General features: G+C 34.3%; 1 protein-coding gene, 3 long non-coding RNA genes and 1 pseudogene across 4 annotated transcripts; 2 read left to right on the top strand and 3 right to left on the bottom strand.

Moving 5' to 3' along the window:
- Positions 1-2,834: 2,834 nt before the first annotated feature.
- On the bottom strand, positions 2,835-19,214 carry LOC120160368. The gene is made up of 3 exons (XR_005519432.1): positions 19,204-19,214; positions 10,868-10,872; positions 2,835-2,964 (listed from the first exon to the last, which is right to left on the bottom strand). It is a non-coding gene; the product is annotated as an uncharacterized LOC120160368 (long non-coding RNA).
- LOC120160367 lies at positions 6,310-7,137 on the top strand. Its single transcript, XR_005519431.1, has 3 exons — positions 6,310-6,654; positions 6,735-6,953; positions 7,098-7,137. It is a non-coding gene; the product is annotated as an uncharacterized LOC120160367 (long non-coding RNA).
- LOC120160366 lies at positions 7,603-8,061 on the top strand. The gene is made up of 2 exons (XR_005519430.1): positions 7,603-7,708; positions 7,808-8,061. It is a non-coding gene; the product is annotated as an uncharacterized LOC120160366 (long non-coding RNA).
- Positions 8,797-10,068, bottom strand: LOC120160364 (annotated as a pseudogene).
- LOC120160362 (protein MEI2-like 4) lies at positions 12,933-17,333 on the bottom strand. Its single transcript, XM_039170789.1, has 12 exons — positions 17,302-17,333; positions 16,753-16,931; positions 16,610-16,655; positions 15,617-15,928; positions 15,233-15,541; positions 14,781-15,152; positions 14,401-14,667; positions 14,058-14,277; positions 13,853-13,937; positions 13,681-13,749; positions 13,417-13,596; positions 12,933-13,310 (listed from the first exon to the last, which is right to left on the bottom strand). Exons 2-12 carry the CDS (start codon positions 16,828-16,830, stop codon positions 13,176-13,178), a joined length of 2,073 nt encoding a protein of 690 aa, XP_039026720.1. The 5' UTR covers positions 16,831-16,931; positions 17,302-17,333; the 3' UTR covers positions 12,933-13,175.
- Positions 19,215-19,885: the final 671 nt, after the last annotated feature.

Here is a 19,885-nt window from a genome sequence, read left to right as displayed (position 1 = left end):
TATCTTATATATTTAGGAATAATTACAATAATACCCCTCTATATATAATTTTTTTCAATTAAGTCACTACTTTTATTGAATAAAAATAATTTTTTTATTATTTCGGGTCGGGTCGGGTCATATTTTTAATTAATATATTGGGGTCGGGTGAAACTTTATTTTGTTCGGGTCGGGTCGGGTTTTTTAAGTGTGATATTCGGGTCAAGTCGGGTCGGATTTTTTTAAGTGTGATATTCGGGTCGGGTCGGATTCGAGTTTAGGGTGAAAAAATCGGATCGACCTGAAAAAAAATATACTTTTACCTTATATATTTAGGAATAATTACAATAATACCCCGCTATATATAATTTTTTTCAATTAAGTCAATGTTTTTATTGAATAAAAATAATATTTTTATTATTTATTATCGTGTCGGGTCGGGTTTCTAATTCATATATTGAATAAAAATAATTTATGGTAACTAATTAACATACTCTGATTGGAATATATCAAAATATTGCTCTATCTTTTGGTAACTTATTAACATATTTTGATTGCGATGATTTTAAGTTATAATGTTTATTAGCATGATTTTTATAATTTATTGAAATGAATAATCAATCAATAAATTAAAATTTTAATATTTTAATATTTTTTATAATATATTACTACATATAAATTGTAAAACAAACTAAAATAAATTAAAAAAATAAGAAGGGCAATTCTATAATTTTACATTGTTGAAATTAAATTCATCTGACATGTCTGCGAACCAAACAGAATATGGAATTGGATTCCAATTCCTGACAGATTCTAATTCCTTCATAAATTCTAATTCTATCATAAACATTCCAACGAACCAAACGTCACCTTATTTAATTCCCAGTCCCCCTCCAGTTAGAAAACCCTAAACCCTAACCCGCCACTCTCCTACCTTCGAATTGGCTCGTTTTTGTTATCGTTTATAGTTTATTCTCTGTTTCCCTCAATTTTTTTTTTTAAATTTAAAGTGCTGATTGTTTGCATTCAGCTTGTGCAAAGCATGGATTCTGAAGTAAACGCTTATAGACCTCCTCCAGAATTCGAAGAATATTCTACTCAACAACTCGTCGATCTTACACTAACGGAGTCTACGGAGATTTTCCTTTTTCAGTGGCAGGTTCATCAAGTACTCATTTCATAGCTTTCAGTTCCTTTATGTTTTGCTTGTTCTCTCTAAATCTTTTTACTATTTTGAGCTTAATTTAGCAATTGCAATGTTTGCATTTTGTTATGCCTATGGTTGTTGTATCATCATGAAATTAATGGCCAAGTAGTTACTCTTCAGCTCGATTCTGATGGAAAATTAGGCAGTTTTACAGATTCAAATGGTATTTTATCTTATATGGATCTCACTTAGTTTTCTCAAGGCTGTATACATGTTTTATTTTTTATCATTTTTCAGTTTAATTTTACATTGATGTTTTGATATTAGAAAACTAGTTCTGATTTGTTTACTATTTGCTTGAATTTGGCAGGAAAAGCTTATGATCTTGTTAGCAGTGCATCTAAACAGCCTGATGCAACAGTCATTTTTTTTTTTGCTTTAGTGCATCGTTCACTTCTCACTTTTTTTAGTTTGAAAATGAATCGTAAAGTGGATATATACTGTCAGCTAAAAAATGTCTTTAGAAATTAATGATTGAAAGGTTGGATGGACCTCCGAAGAAATTATGTTTGTTTCTATTTCTCAATCATAATTGGGTAATTAGTGTTCTTTTATGTTTCTATCTCGTCTAGACACTTGAAGTCGGTTTGTTTGTCCTTTGAATCCGACATTTGGATTAGATTTCTGGACACTGATAAAACCACTTTGGCATTCATGTATGTTTGTTAGGATTGATCAAATTTCCTTCTATTGTATTCACTCGATTTTAAGAGGCTGATGATATATTGAAATGGTTTGATGTAACTAGACGCATTGTTTTGAGAGAGGTTGAGACTTGAGTTCGGTTTGTTTGTTCTTTGAATCCGACACTCAGTTTAGATTTCTGGACTCTGATGGAACCGCTTTGGCATTCATGTATGTTTGTTAGGATTGATCAGATTTCCGCCTATTGTTAGCTATCAAACTGGCTTTTTAACATCTTCAGACATTGTTGCACATCTAAGTGATTGTATTCACTATATTTTACGAGGCTGGTAATATATTCAGATGGTTTGATGTAACTAGAGACATTGTTTTGAGAATGGTTGACATTGTAGATATCATGTATAGATCTAGCATATGGTTGTATTACATTTATTCTTCGCTATTTGTCACTGATCCTTTGCTCGATTTCACCAAATAAACCTCTACCACGTAGATCTGTTTATTTATTGTGATGTTATTTTTCTATGTTATAGAAATTTTTAGGAATTCGGTCGGGCACAATTCGATATTCATCACTCATGGTGATGATGTTTTGGCAACTGTGTGGTTACTTGGTTGTGATTGTGGGGATTATCTGACCAAACTGTTTGAATTCAGTTCTATATTGCAAATAAATTTGTGCATTTCCCTGATACTGATTTCTTTCTTGATAGTTGGGAAGATTTCACGACGAGTTTCCCTTGTACATTAGACGACTCCCGAAGAATATGAAATGCTCAGTTCTGAGAAGAAACTGATACATCAAAGATCCTCTGGAATGTCTGATTCTAACCCTTTGTAACTCCGATGCAAAGTAAAGGGCGGAAAAGTTCACTGTTGTTGGGGCGTACTGTCAGCACGCACGGTAGTCGGTAAAAGAGTACTTTATCTGGAATGAATGAACTATCTAAGCCTTCGAAAAGAAAGCACGATCGGAATCTATAGGATGAACCAACCGACACAGAGCCACGAGACGACTCTGGTTTCAGGGTCTTCGAAGCATAGAAATGCCCAGGAATCAACTGGGTCCTTGGATCAGTCTCATAAAGGTAAATCAAGGAAGAAAGTAAAAAATGAGGAATAATGTGTCGTCTCTTTCCCAGATAAATTGAGAGGTGTTTTTTTAGTCTAATATGATACTTGAAGTTGTCGTTTATATTCATACATTAGTTTGATAATTTCTTTTTGTATAACAATTTAGTATCTAATTTATTGAACGATTGATCCATATACGAATGCTGTAGAAATCTATTATGAATGTGATCAATTTAATTTAACTTATTTTAATTATAAAATTAAAAAGGGTAAACTATATGAATAGTTTCTTTAGTTTAGGGTCTGACCGACTTTGATCACCAATTTAAAAGCGAAATCAAGCCACATCTGGCATGCCAAAGCAAGGTAAGCTATCTATTTCCCAAAGCCTACTGAGCCAAAGCTTCATGCCCGACCGTAAGACACCTGAGCAAGAGCTGACTGTCTCGCTTTTGCAAGGATTAGTGAAGCAAAGACTAGCAGCAGATCTGGAACATCGGATCTTTTTTCACTCTGACTACGTAACCTGTACTGTGCCTATGAACTCGTCCTACGCTAAGGAAAAAGCGGGATCTCCGACCTATATCAAATAGGGCAATTGGTAATGCTCTCTTCCTTCTCGCGGAAAACTCCATAGAGGATGTCACTCTTTTGATTCGATTCATACAGCATATATGGGAGTTAGGCTATCTATTGGATAGTGGTAAGGGGAAAATTGGGAGAGGGCAAGAAGGAAAGCAAATTCAGAGCAAGCAGGGGACTAACCACGGGTCCAAAGCCGTGGGTTGAATGAATTGCCACCATGGAATAGCAGCACAAAAGGAAGCGGTCCAGATCTCGTCTCTGGAGATCCTGCTAGGGGGGAAAAAGATGCTTTTTGGGGTTGGGTTAGCCCCCCTTGTTCCAGGTCCCAGTGAAGCTGATCTGCCCGTGTTGACAGCACCAGCCATCTCGTATGACCCACTATAATCCGAGTTCCTAGAGTAGCCTTCCCTACTCCTTCAAAGCTCATATTGATGTGATTTGAAGAGGAAATTGCCACAAGATTGAGATTAGATATATTTGAATTTCAATAAAAAAAAAGAGTAATTTGAATTTCAATAAAAAAAAAAGAGTAATGCAATACGTTATCGATCTGTTTAATTTTAGTCTTTAATTTTATCAATTTGTTCGATTTTAATCTCTAACATTATTGATCTGTTCGATTTTAGTTCATCAATCATTAACTCATGTTCGATTTTAGTCTCTCAGTTATGTTAGGGGTTTAAAGAAAAAGGACTTAAATAAAAGGGAGTTAACGAAAATTAATAGTAGATAGACATAAATATGGTGGACCGATAATGTGAGTGACTATTTACCTTTAATTTTTAAATTGATGATTAAAGTTGATTAGACCCTAAATAAAAAGTAATATTCGCATAATTTGCCTACTTAAAAATTAAATCATGAATGTTGTTTAAAGGATAATCATAACGAAGATATCATGTTGTCCTATTCTAAAGTAGCTGGATCTAAAAATTGTGTCAAGTTTAGATGCCAAAAGTTGAATTAAAAAATATAGATACCGAATTAGAAAATGATAAAATGAAATATTAAAGCCAAATTTATAGAGATGTCAATGTGACGCATGTTAAGCCAACATAAATATTCCTTGGGGCCATAAAATTTAATTAGGTACAATACAAGTGATAAATGATTAAAATAATTTTCTAAAATGGTAAATAATGTTGTAATTTAGTTGAAAAAATAAAATATTTTTAAATAGTAAATAATATTATTATAAAATATTTTATTTTTATATATATTTAAATAAAATATTATAAAGTTGTTATTGATATATTTCAAGGTAATATATTTCAATTTTGGTGTTATGAATGAAATAAGTTAGTTTAAAAAAATCAATCTCAAAATAAATTTCTGCAGTACTTCACTTAGATCAATCAATCAATAAATTAGATATAAGTTGTTAACTGAAGAAAATCTAAATAACAATTCTAATGGTTTTCAAATTATAAATTCAAATAAAATAATTATTAAAATTTTATAAATAATTATTAAAATTTATTAAATTATTATAAAATATTTATTAAATTTTATATTTATTATAATATTAAAATAATTCTTTTGTAATAAGTTAATAAATAATTCAGTTAAATAAAACCGTTATGGTTCGGTTGGCAAAGCTATGCGAGAAAGAATATGATACTTATATAAGTAGCATAAATCATAGGACGAGTCTATCACAACACATCACTAAAGCACATATTAAAATACAAGTAAATTTATCTTTATTATGTAAATATTAAAAATATATAATTATTTATTTTAAATTAATCAATTATTAAATTTTAATTTTAATAAAATTATGATTTTTTTTATTAAAAATAATAATTAATTTAAATATTTTAATTTATTTTAGAATTAAAAAAATTAAGTTATATAAGTTTAGTGGTTAACCGGTCATTACCATAAGTCACTGCTGACGACAACTTGACTTTGTCGAGAAACGATTTACTACAACATCCAGTATTGTTAGAGACTTAAATCAAGAGATTTGGTGATGAGCAAGACTAATTCCCTCTTGATTTAAATTTTCGACAGCGTTAGATGTAATTAATTTAAATATAATTTAATAAAAATATAATTTAATTATAATTTTATTAAAACTAAAATTAAATTTTAATAAATAATTAATTTAAAATAAATCACTGTACTTTTTAATATTTACATAATAAAAAAATTATTTGTAATATGTTATAATATATAGGGGTGTTCATTCGGTTAAAACGGTGGCCGACCCAATCGAAATACCCTTAACTGAATTAATCGAACTTTTATTTTCTTTAACCGTTAACCGAATCGAACTTTTTTTAAAAAGTATTAACCGAACCGAATAAATTTTATTTAATTCGATTAATTTTCGAATTAACCAATTTTTTTTAGAATCTTAGAATTTAATATTTTTTAATTAAAAAAAACAATTTACAATTAATTAAAATAATATATAATTAATTTGATTCAAACCTTTTGTATTTAGTATTGAGATTATTTTAATTAATTAATATTGATTTGAGTTTTAAATAGATTGGGCCGACCAAGTCTTTTAATATAATTATATTTAAATATTAATTTAGTTAATTATGTTAATTAATCGATTTCGAACCAAATTAACCGTTAACTGAATTCTAAAAAATTCCTTAACCGTTTTTTTGATCGAACTAATTCGATAACCGATCGAATTAATTAAACTAATTCAATTCGATCGATTAATTTAAAACCAAATTTTAAACACCCCTAATAATATATCATTTTACAACACGATGCAATGTGCGACTTAGAATTTTACATAAATCATATATATAGAATATAATTGTAAAACTTTTTAGATGAGCATTGATCAGAGAGCTAACCCCTTTTGCCAGCATTTAATAATGCCTTCTTCAACTACTCTTCTCCGTCTTCTGTCTGCGTTTTTTTTTTCTTTGGATAAATTCTCTCATCGTTTTCAGTGTGTGGTTTTCGTTCAAATATTGTGTCGTAGAGATAGAGAATTCCAGCTCCGATGGATAAAGAGAAGAAAGCAAAGGAAACTGAAGAGAATCACCACCAACAAGAAATGGAATTCAAGGACTGAAAACGAAGACCAAGCAGCCCAAGGCCAAGAGGAAGAACCAACCGGCGACGAGATTGAACGAAGCAAAATCGGCATCATGAGAGCTCTTGCCTAGAGAGAAGATCCATCTGTTAAGGTAACCTTTTGACTTTGGGGTTTCCTTTTTAAGTACCCAATTGATGATTTTCACTTGATTTTTTTTTTATTTCGAAAAAGGACGCTGATGATTTCATGATCCGGAGATTCCTTCGAGCTCGTGATTTAGATATAGAGAAAGTTTTGTATGCAAAGGATTCATATCCGAGTCGGAGTTTTCAACTCAGTTAGCCGATGAGAAGCTTTGTATGCAAGGGGTTGATCGACAGGGTCGAGCTATTGTTGTTGCCTTAGGGGGTCGGCATAAGCCCACCAAAGGAAATCTCGAGGAGGTCAAACGTATGTTTTGTTCAATTGCCGAACATATTCCCAATGATTTTGCAGCTTTAATTTCAGTCTGTTTCTTGCCATTTATATCTTGAATGTACAGATCTTTGGACTTACCTTCTCCTAAATGTCCTGCTATGGCTTACCTTATTGCAGGTTTTGTTGTCTATGGTTAAGAGAAAATTCGTGCCAGGAAAATAGCTTTTCATCTACTTTAGCTGTGAGTTTCAGATTTTCGGTATGTTTGATTTCGTTTAAAAATGATTTTCTTCCATGGATGTGGAATCTTGTTCTCGTAGGAACTCATGTTCAAATATATTCGGGCACAAGAGTTTGTGACAGTTTTTGTGTGTGCATTAGGTGAGTTTCGGATAGGAGTATGTTCAATTTCGTTTAAAAATGATTTTCTTCCATGGATGTGTGATCTTGTTCTCGTAGGAACTCATGTTCAAATATTTATTGGCCATGAATTTTGGGCACAAGAGTTTGAGTGACAAAGAGCATAAGTGTGTGCATTAGGTGTGAGTTTCGGATAGGAGTATGCTCATGTTTAGATATGCATCGAACATGATTATCGAGCAGAAGAGTTCGAGTAATGTATAGCACAAGTGTATACTCTAGGTGTGAGTTTCAGCTAGGGATATGTTTTTATGTGTTTTAGAATGCCAAAAGGACAAGAGAAGTTTGTTGCAATTGGTGATCTTGAAGGATGGGGATACTCGAACAGCGATATCCGTGCATACGTCGCATCTCTATCGATTCTCCAGGTTTCATCTTCAACCATCTAAGGTTCATGAATGATCAAAACATTGAAATCTGAGTAATATAGGTACTTATAGCAATCATTCAACTGTTGTGATTACAAGATTGCTATCCAGAGAGGCTTGCCAAGTTGATTATTGTTCATGTTCCCGTCATATTCATGACTGCCTGGAAGGTTGTTTACCCATTCATTGACAGCAGAACCAAGAAGAAGGTAAAGCACTAGCTATGCCACTTGAACTTATGTTGCTCCGACTTTTGATTTTTCTTGAAGTACTCGTGTTTTGAACGCCATACCCGACGGTTAATTGTACATGGATATAGGGTATAGAAATCTTCCAATGACCCGCAATTACTGCCATGCATGCATACTTAAAAACATGAAATTTTGCAATACTGGTGCATGATGAGGGTCTTAATTTAGATGTTCTTGAAAACTACTTTGCTCAATATTTCGTCCTTGATGCTCTAGACTCTATGAACCTTCAGCAGGCTCGAGACATCAACATAACGCTCTGAGAACACAATAGCTAATGTTGATGTTTCGGTTCTATGACAAACGATATTTTACAGACTTATTGGGATCAAAGCCGCTCGTCAACATCCTTTCTTTTTGCGGATAGTTTTTGTTGAGAACAAGAAGCTGAAATCCACTTTGCTTAAGGACATTGATGAAAGCCAACTTCCAGATATATATGGAGGTAAACTGCCATTAGTTCCCATCCAGGAATGCTAACTTGACCCCCAAATATCCTTTTTTGCTTGCACTACAAGGCAGGGCTAGGGAACTAGACAAAGAGGAGAGTATATAGACAATATGCATACTCTTGAATATTTATGCAGTTGAAATTAATATAAAAATTCTATCCTATTATTTATCTTTGTTTTCATGTATAATCAATTTAGTGCATACCGGTACCTTTCTTGTATGATCAACATAGTCATACCGTACCGGTATTGGTCAGTATGTATCAATTTATATTGGTTCATATTGAATGTATTAGTTTACTACCCATACATGATAACTACGGTAAAATTAGAAGAAAAACAAAAGCATTTGGAAAACTAAATGATACATTAAAACTGAAAATGCTCAAGAAATCTTGTTTTTATTATCATGACCCAATGCTCATCTTAAAGCAAACGGCATATACAAAATCCAGAATAACTGAATTAATCGAATGTGCAATCCTCTTGTGCAGTGAAAAATTCTATTTTGACAATTTTGCTGCCAACTTTTGTTCCACAAAAAAACAATAAACACTCACCCGATTAGCAACTTGTTCTCGTCCAACAAGCTGTATGTGGGTACCTCTAGATTGTACGGTGCCGGCTCCTTGCGGATCCTACCAGAAACATCATAATGTGAGCCATGGCACGGACAGAACCAGCCACCATAGTCGCCAGCATTTGGCAGGGGAATGCACCCCAAGTGGGTGCAAACACCGACCACGACAAGTCATTCCGGATTCTTAACCCTGACTGCATCCTCCTGTGGGTCACGAAGAGATGCAACGTCAATGCTGTTAGTTGTCTTGATATCCTCTTCGGTTCTACTGTCTGACAGAGACAGGATTCCCTCTCCACTTGACCTCGAGGGAAGCGAGGGCAAGGACATCTTTGCTGGCAGACATGCTCAAAACAAACTTAAGGACCAGAAGACGGATTAAAGAGGCATAAACAAACCTGCCACCGGTCAAGACGAAATAGGGGAAAGCACGCTTGCTGGGGTCACTGGGTGGAAACTGCTCATGATTATACTCGTCGTAAACGATCTTCTAAGTAGGGTTCTTCACTTCTGCCACCGTAGCAGAGAGATCTGAGATCATTCCCAGATCATGTCCTCGGCATCCGAAGATAAACCTGGAAAAAGGTAAAACAACCATCAAATGCTATTACAAAAACACATTAATTACTTACAATAGATATATTTAACTTACTCATAATAAAGATCTAATTTCGCCAACATCTAAATCTACCAAATGCAAGCAGTGCATATCATTATTACATTTAATAATAAATAAACAAATACGCAAAATACAAAATCCAGGTTATTGATTCTATATTATTTAACTTCACATCAATTGGAAAAATAACAGAATCCAGCAAATGATAAAAGAAACTATCTCATCGATAATAATAATAGAGTAATAATGAAGAAGAAATCAAGCAGTAACCTATAAATTACGAAAGGAAAACAATAAAACGGAGAAAACTTGACCTCTGATTAGATTCGGAAGTTGCGACTTGAAGGAGAAAAGAGAGACACGGATCCGATCTGGAAATGGAAGGCGATTCAGAAGAGGCGGCGGAGGAAGATCGCCATCGAAGAGATGAGAACTTTCTCCCTGCAACTCTTAGCATCTTTGGACCTACTGCTTAGGTTTCGATCTCTTTTGAAATTTTAATGCTTTTCAAGCGGAAATGAAACGACATGTCGTTTTCTTCTATTGTTTTGACTGTTCGAAAGCTACGTGTCGGTTTCGGAGCTAAATAACGAGCTTAAGAGATTAAGGAATCGCTTGTTTACTGCTGAATAGAATCATTCAGCGTTGAATGCTACTCATCTCTGTTGGAGCTGAATAACGAGCTTAAGAGATTAAGGAATCGCTTGTTTACTGTTGAATAGAACCATTCAGCGCTGAATGTTGTTCAGCGCTGAATGTTGTTCAGCGCTGAATGAAGATTATGTTGAATGAAACAATAAAACACTACTGAATGATTCAACATTAAAGTACATTATGAATCATTAAGCACTCGGTATTTTACCATAATACCTATTTTTTCATATGTTATGTTATTAAACAATCATATTTTATAATATAATAAATCATTATGAAGGTAAAAATGAAAATATTCATAATTCATATTGTACAAAACTATTATCAAACAACATGTCACATTCAGAGTCAATTCATATAGAACCATTGAATCATTCAGACTATTGAATCATTCAGCGCTTAATTATTTTATTCAAACAACCCCTAAGTCATTGAGGTGGCGGGGCCGAGCTGCAAGTCCTAGAATTTTTCTTGCCAAATGTGTAGGGAGCATTTCATGATAATTCCTTTTTGCTAATAGCCCCTATAAATTAATTACACTTAAATTCATTGTGACTCGAATTTTTCAAATCTAAGACAAATCAGTTTCTTGAGAACTGCAACAACAGCTCGAAGTTGCTTCTCGATTGACGATTTCTATAACTTCAAGTTGTTGAAGACCGTTATAGTAATACTAACTTCAAATATCGAGGCCTTAACCGCCGTTATCGTCGATTACTTCTCGACCAGAACTAAGTGTAACGATCCCTTAAATCTAACAATCGGTGACATGTGTCGGTATTTCATTAGAAAACATTGTTGACTAATGTGTAAATTTTCATAGTTGTTGGATCAAAACAGAAAATAACCCGAAATCGGCTATTGTCCTTGCAATTTACAATGGTATATCATTTACAACAAGGTTCTCTCATGCTATGCATAACTGATATGGATTCCCAAGGAACAAGGTCTTGAAACCCCAAAATTCCACTGATAACAGACCATAAGAAACAAGATCTCGAAACCTCGAAACCAGATTCTACCGGAACCGGCCATGGTCGTAGTACACTAACGAAACTACCTAGCTAAAAAATCCTCCCCCATTTTCACTAGCATACACCCTACTGATGTTGTTCTTAGCTATCATATAGTAATTTCTGCTTCTCAAGTTTCTCGATCAAGGCCCTCTTTCATCTCGAGTAGAGCATCGAACACAAACACGGATTTGTCATCGATATCATCCTTGAAAACCGAACGCAAAAGCATTATAACAATGAAATTGTTTAGTTTAATGGCCTAGAGATGTTCAAACATCATTATCATCATCATTATTAAGGTACCAACAGTTTGATGATCATCATGCAATTCGAGACCTGAAGAAAGAAGTAAAAAGTATCGAATTGCGGGATCAAAGAACACCAGGTGACCAAGAAGAAGCATAGGTACAATGAATGTATGAATACCAGCTTCCAACTTTCCATAGCAGAGGCCTGTTTGCAGATTAAAACTAATCATAAGTAAAACGCTGACTAAATATCAAATTTGAAAATAATAAAAGGACCAAAACAACAATTTAGCCAATTCAAAAGACAATGCTATTTGACAATCAAAGGCACATATGAAGTTAGAACATACAGTTCCTAATTCTATATACAGTTCCAAAACTGGATTGGAGAGCTGTCCTTGTAATATTAAGAGTTTACAAAACTTGATTCGAACTAGTAGATTAATAAGTTCGATAGGACTGGCAATTACCCATAGATGGTGGCCCACCCGATTCAATTAAATGGACGAAAACCCAATGAAGCATGGGTTTATTTCATTTGAAGTGGGTGATAGATTCGGGTGAAATTTTTTCAACTCACCATTCGATCCGTCACCCGCCTTATCCATCAATTAATATAATATTAATTTTAAAATATTATTTTAGACTCTTGTTTCGATTATGCACAAGCATGTGCTACTATCTTAGAGGATAATGATGTAGAAGAGGATGGATGTTCATCAAGTGAAGTTGTTGACGTTAATATTCTTCTCTTAATTTTTTTTCTTCAAAAATTATGTCGTAATATTTTATTTTCTCATTTATGACAAGATGGAGAAGACCTTTGAAGGTGATTATGTGAAGAGCTAATGACAATAGCTTTATGGTAAGATGAAATAAAGAGGCTGAGGCTAATGCTTGCTGACTTATGTTTTACGTAACTCTGTTATATGTCAGAGTACCGAAAATTTAAAACTTTAATAATAGTTAATTTAATGTATTAAATATTAAATATTTTTTAGTAAGATGTTACATGTATTTTTAATTCTGATTTTCTAGTAATAGAACTCATTTATAACCCGACCTACCTACCTCATCCGCAATTGATAGGTAGGACGAATTTGGGTCAATGATCAAGCGGGTGGTGAGTGGGTTGGATGCGGATGTTGGGGTGGGTGGAACTCTAATCCACCCAAATCCAACCTGTTGCCGGTCCTAAAGTTCGATGCAAATGGTTATACCAAAAATATATTCATACAAATAATGATAAAATTTTCAACCAGATTTCATTTCCATGACAGAAAGAGAACATTAATCAACCAGGAAAAGTACACACATACGGAAAGTCAAAAGAATTTCAATAATTTTAAGGCCCTGTCTCAGCAATTGCAGATGGGGCTAAATGCTTGATAATGTAATAGAAAATGTCAATAAATATTCGATTTATTAATAATTAATTGAGAAATATTACATCCCATTACTCTTATGTTACTTCCTTGTCAGCCAAAATTTTGAAGCTTTCCCCTCTCTTTTTCCTTATCTGTCCTAGATTTCAAGTGAGACTGAAGAAAAATACGTAGAATTACTTGAAGTTTCAGCAGTAGAAAGATCTCGGATGGGTGCGATTTTTCGAAAAGGTTAGCTCCGGCCGAAAGAAACCGGCTTTTGCTAGCATGATCCCTTCGAAGAACAAGTATCTTCGCTTTCTGAACTCGGAGGGCTTTCTTGATTATTCTCCTCATGGTTAGCTGAACGAGCTTTTCCGGGCCTCGTTCGAACGATAACTCCCACCGGAAATGGAACCTGCAATGCAAGTTTCCATTCTTAAGACTACATTGTGATGCAAAATGAAAAACGAATAGTCGAAGCACCATAGTTCTTTCTATGTCACTGCAGCCAACTTTGGTACCTGATCGCCTGCATTGGGACCGTCGGTGTTGAAGAGTATAGGCCGACATCTCTTATCCTCGTTCATCAAGGTCGAGTTCCGAAAATGTGCGGTAAGGGCTGCTTTTCCTTGTATCCGAGCATAAGCAAGCGATGCCACCTTCTCGCTGTTGAACTTCTCCCATTTCTTCCCATTGAATGCCTGGGACAGTTTAATTTCTTCCAGCTTTTAGCATGCCATGTTTTCCAACATACCCCAATAACTCGGGAATTTCGAATATCGAACCTGATAAAATGTAATGACTTGGCTAGGCTCAAGCATGTTGATGAATGCATATCCCACATTGCACTTGTTCTGCAACAAAATGTGATTAAAATAAATAGATATGTGCTTTGAACTCTATATCTAGTATTTTCTGAAATGATAAAAAGAAAACTCTGCACAATTGGAAACTTGCCTTGAAATCAATCGGCAAATAAATGAAATCATATGTTCCTCCACCGCGTTCGTCGATAGCAGCCAAAAGCATCTTTGAGGTGTACCTGCAGTTAAGATAGACGGTCAGGATTCTTCCACTTGAAATAAGGAATTGGGATGCTGATGACGGACCGAGTTCGTTCTTTATCGGTCAATACCAAAGACCACAATCAGGAAGGACATACTTGTTAGGAATGTTCTTCAACATGAGCGTTGTTCGCTTGTCTTCCCCTCGTATTATACGTTCCATGTCAAGTTCATATTGCTTCTTGTCAGCCTGGTTAATACTTACTTCATTCCTCCGGCTTCTAACATGTTCACGAGGATAATCAACTGATCTCGTAATCGGAATGCTCTGCCCTCTCCCATTATACAGCGAGGACCTCGAGTGAAACAACAGTGGTCCTAGATTTTTCCAACACAATGAAAGTTTGTTATAATGAGAAATAAACTATAGACTACGGAAAATTGTTGGAACCTCTCATACTGCCAAGAGAAGCCAGATGAAAACCATTATAGGAAATTAACCTCCATAAGTATGTTGTCGGTCCCAGAGTGACGGGTTAACAGTTGGTGCCGATCCAACATGGTAGTTAATTATGGGCACACCGGGGTTCAGCGTATGTGTCGTCGGAAGTCCGTGAAGCTGTGCTGTGGGATGAGCAGCATAAATTCCGTTAACAATGGGAGGTGAGTTAGGCCACATCGTACTCGGAGGCTCGGGATTATAAGAGTTACTCCACGGATAATGATGTCGGGGAAGAAGATGTCTTCCGTTTCTAGCAGATCGAAAACCTGAGAAACTCGGCACGAACCAACCAACTCATATAAACAGAAAACTCGGTTTATATTCAAGAAGTTAAAAAGAAAAAACCACTAAACTGCACCTTTTAATTGGCCATCCTTACCAGCATTACTGAATTCAAATAAGCGCCCGGTTGAGCTAATTCTGGAAAGTGTCTTATTATCAATTACTTGCAGTGGTTTGGAATTGATGTTTACAGCTCTACTTGAACCATTTTGATACTTGGGCATCGGACGAGGATAAAATGCCGGTTCGCCTTGGACATCAAGTTTCATTTGCAAGTGACCTGACTCGGTCGTGACGGATTGATGCCCTATTGATCCCATTCTAACCATGGATTTTAAACCATTAGAAACACCAGAAGAGACACAGTGAGGAATTGTTGGTTCCGGAAAAGGGGCTTTTATATCAGAGTTCAACCCCGAACTAGTTCCAACATCCATGTTATTTGACGAGTTTGGCCCGACTGCAGTCATTGAAATTCAACGGATCAGAACATAGATAAGAAGTTTACTGTTGAATCGAGATTACTATAGTTCGGAACAACAATCATACCAGCCAAATTTGCATCATTAGAGGGACTATGTGGATGCTCAACAGTACGACCATCATCTCCTAAATCCATCCCTCCAACACTGCTAAAAACATCCAACTCTTCTGCATCCTCTGCACCATTTGGTCGGACAACAAAATCGAGTCCTTCGGTCACACATGAAAACAATTCATCATCGTCGGGAAGAAGGTTTCCGATGGTTTGGGCCTCAAGTTCTTCAAGAGATTCAAATGGTTCCTCTTCCTCATAGTGCGAAGAGGAAACCGTATCGATTGAATTTCCATATAGTGCATTATCTGAAGATAATTTCACTGCAAGAAGGATGAACACAAAGGCTTAATAGACCGTTCAATACATAAACAACAGTGAGAAGGAGAAATGCTTACGCTTCCTAGTGAAGAACTCCGTAAACGAGCTGGAGAAAAGACTGTTCTCAAACTGAGAAGTCAAGGTGTTGACATTGTTTCCTTCCTCTCCGATGTAACTCAACTTCGTTCCCGGACCTTGGTTAATAGGTTTTGACGAGTTTACTGTTTGATTCAGAACTCTCTCTGCTCCTGCTATACCGCTATCTACAGATAGATTCACTTTCTGGTGTTTCTTGGTGAAAGGCTCAGCATTGTCCAGGTACCTTATTATCCGACTTTCCACCGGAATAATTTCCTCCACGGTTGATGAAGTAACCGATTTCTTGCACGCTGCGGTGGAAAAAAGTAAGCCTTCGATTCTCGATAAAGACAAAAAAATATACTATAGCAACAAATCTTGAATCACAGACACATAATAAAATCCCAAGGCGCAACCAATTAATAAACATTCCGAGTGAGAGCAAAACAAATCATGGTTTCATCACTGATTTTCCATTTACTTTGCATGAAGCTCAATCATTCCATGCATAGATAGATCTTTGAGAATCCAATTTAAAAAATTCATGAAGCCTGTTCTTCCTAGATCGAAGATACTTCGAAGATTTTCTGATCTAACTGCACTTCATATGCATACTAATGATACATTGAATGATTACAGTTTCATGGAACATGATATTTTTAGAAAATAGATCACTTTCCCTCGAAAAACAACAGAACAAAACATAGTTCAATTCCCAATTGAAAATACTTTCCTGGAGGAACACACACACACGTATATATATACATATATGTATATGTATATTCGAAAATTTAGGGGTCTAACAGCATTTCATTGCACTTTATATGCATGGAATGATACATTGACTAGTTACATTTTCATGGAAAATGAAATTTTAGAAAACAAATCACTTTCCATGAAAAAGAAAAGATCAAAACATAGTTCAATTCCCAATTAAAACTACTTTCCTGCAAGAATATATATAATACTAAATATTCACTTCTGATACTAACCTCGCTGATCAAGCACGGTGTCCAGTTTCCAAAATCCAACCTGCCGCTGCGACAATCCAGAAAATTCAAACTTAGAACAGGGTGGCAATCAGAATTATTTAGAGGGAAAAGAAAAAGTAATTGGATACCGAGAAAATTAGTACCTCAGTAGGAAAACGCAAATCATCAGAGAAAATAGATGGTGAAGACAAACTCTGGAGGTCCATTGTTTCAGATGGCATGATGATTAAAACCAAGAAATTTTTTTCTTCAAATAAAGGCTAAATTTCACAAAACTATTCCCATCGCGAGAATGGTTTCCCTCCAAAAGAAGAAAAAGAAACTCTGCACGGCAAAAGATAACTTTATTCAACAAGGAAAACGATTGAAGGTATTTAAAGAAGAGAAGGGCATGGCCTGCAATTATTATGAAATATTCATCTACAAGAAAGAATCAAGAGTTAAAATCATGGCAATTATGAAGAAACAAAGGGAAATTAAAAATATGCATTTAATGTTAAGATTGCAACGGAAGGAGAAAGCATGTTTCATTCACCAACCCAAAAATATCAAAGAAACCACAACGCTAACAGCTCGGATAACTCATTAAAAGATCAAGCGAACAATGGAAAACAAAGATTTAAGCAAATCCTAGCTTGGAAGTTTTGAAAACGAACCAATTAGAGTTAAGGGTATTAAGTGAAAACAGAGACATCCAGAGCTAAGAAGATCTCGAAAGATCAAATGCTCAAGCCCAGAACCAAAAAAAATGAAGAAGAAGAAAATCAGCAAATTCGAGCTAGGAAGTCAATAACGAGACGATTAAAGGGTATTAAAATGAAAATTGAAAAAAACTACAGATGCCCAGAGCTAAGAAGATCATGAAAGATCAAATGCTCAATCGAAAACGAAAAAAAAAATTCGGCAAAGTGGAGCTAGGAATTCAATAACAAGGCGATCAGAGATTCAGAGTTAAGGGTACTAAAATGAGAACTGAAAAAACACACCTACCCAAAGCTAAGAAGACCACGAAAGGTCAAATGACCAAGCGAACAACGAAAAACAATTAGCTAAGTCGAGCTTGGACGTAAAAAACGATCCAACTGGAGCTGAAGGTATTGAAATAAAATTTGGAAGAGACAAAAAACAGAGAAACCCAGAGGCAAGAAGATCACGAGAGACCCAATGATCAACCGAACAGCAAGAAACAAAGGATTTTTAAGCGAAGTTATGAAGCAACAAAGGATGCTGCAATTAGAGAGGCGTGAATTTGGGAAGGAAAAGAATGGAGCAGAGGAATTTAAAAGCTGAATACGAGGGAAGAGGAAGACTTTGAAGATGAGAGAAACATCGAATAAATTATGGTGAAGGCAAGGTGAGGAAATTGAATGCAGAAATGATAATATTGGCATATGTGCCTTACAAGCACTGTTTTCATTGCTTTTCCCCTCCGTTGCACGTTAACCACACCACCACCCTCACCTCTTCCCCCTTTATATATATATATTTTCTTTATTTATCAATATTATCTCCATTGATATGATCTATCTTTGTTGTTCTTAGAGAATCGTCGTCTTCACAACTCAAACCTGCTCAAACCTTTGCCTCCACGTGATAACTTCTTCATTTCTTTTGGTTAAACTACCCTATTGATCACTAAACTATTACCGTTTTTCAATATTGGTCACTGAATATTTTTTTCTTTTAACCAAATTTAGAAAACGATAATAATTTTGCAATCATTTACATAAACTATAGTTATCAATTTGAATTCATCAAGTTGTATCAGTGATGAAAGAAAATATTGTTCTCTTTGAAGATTATAAGTTCGAGCATTTACGTATGTAGAATATTTGTATTATCAATTGATTAATAAAAATTATGAACATATATTATATTGTAATCACTCCAAAGTAATAAAAAAATAGTTTATATGTTTTTCTCTGTTATTTGAAATGATAATAAGTTTAGTCACGTGATGTTATAAAATAATTATTAAATTTGTTAAAACTCATTATATTATAATATTACAATGATCATTTTATAATAATTTGATAAATTTGATAATTTTTTTATAATTTTTAAAAGTTTTAATGATAAAATCAAATCTCAACGATTAGCTAAATAAAAAACGAGTTATTAATACTATGAAATGGAGTCGGTAAACCAATAACTCATAAATACCTTTTTCCAATTAACTTTATGGAATGATGGCATAATTTAATTTTAAATTTTATCTTCGAGTTTCAAGTAATTTCTAGGCGGTTTTTTTCCAATTTATTTTAATGTAAGATTTATTATGTATTTTATATCTATTTTATTTAATAAATTTTAAATTTAATCATAATATTATGTAAGCGGGAAAGGAACATTGACACTAGAGAAAGGGGTGTTTTTACAGAGTCTAGTACTAATAACCTAAAAAAGTATTAAGAAATAAAGATGAACAACACTTTAGCTCGAATAAACTTTTGATTCTCAATTAAGCCGACCCAAATAGATCCATCCTAGCAGTTTTATTTGAATCGAATTTGTTTGATTTGTTTGATTTTTTGTTTTTCTTATTGGTTCTAAGGCTTCGTTTTGATTGATTCGGATCGATCTGTGTCGCACACCTGACATTGATGGATGAATCTCCTAATATGAATTATCTACGTACATAAAATTTTAAACTCAAAATCTTATTCAAGCAAGTTTACCGCTTGAACTGATCCCTTTAATGTTTGAATAAATAATCATTTTGACTTTTATTCTTTTTTCTAGACCATTTTGACATCCAAAATTTCATTCTAGAATAAAAAGACACTTACTTTTTAGAGTTAATCATTTATTAACTATTAATCAAATAATAATAATAATTTTTTAACTAAAGATTTTCATTCACGGAGTTTGTTGTCCCAAATAAGACGTCAAGTCCAAAATACTCCAAGAAATTAGGAACTAAAATGATAATCTTAATAAATGTTAGGGAACTAATCTTTTTTTTTTTTTGTATAACCACTGATATTTGATCTATTGCTTGATTAATTTGGATCGGGTACTGCAGGGGTAAGGGCAACCCTCCCAACCCAATTTACTCCATTCGCAAACACCAAAATTTGAATAGCTAGTCTTATTTAAGGGATCTAGTGTCTCATCCCACTGGACTAACTAATAATTTTAACATTATATTTTTATTATTTTAAATTGAACCAATCAGAAAATTGACCTACATCATATGAAAGGGTAAATTAAGCAAAACTCAAAACGACACCGTAAATGATAAAAAAAAAAAGCAATCACATCATCATAAGTTGG

The sequence above is a fragment of the Hibiscus syriacus genome, unplaced genomic scaffold (assembly GCF_006381635.1).
Source record: "Hibiscus syriacus cultivar Baekdansim isolate YM2019G1 unplaced genomic scaffold, ASM638163v2 tig00111392_pilon, whole genome shotgun sequence".
Classification (NCBI taxonomy): domain Eukaryota; kingdom Viridiplantae; phylum Streptophyta; class Magnoliopsida; order Malvales; family Malvaceae; genus Hibiscus; species Hibiscus syriacus.
The sequence above is the reverse complement of the archived record's forward strand: the minus strand, read 5'-3'. Positions and strand labels throughout refer to the sequence as shown.

Coding starts and splice junctions, on each gene's coding strand:
- LOC120160362 (XM_039170789.1), bottom strand. CDS start 16,830: ATGCCATCTGAAACAATGGACCTCCAGAGTTTGTCTTCACCATCTATT. Junction 15,929..16,609: donor CACCGTGCTTGATCAGCGAG/GTTAGTATCAGA, acceptor TTTCCACCGCAG/CGTGCAAGAAATCGGTTACT. Junction 15,542..15,616: donor GGAGTTCTTCACTAGGAAGC/GTAAGCATTTCT, acceptor TCCTTCTTGCAG/TGAAATTATCTTCAGATAAT.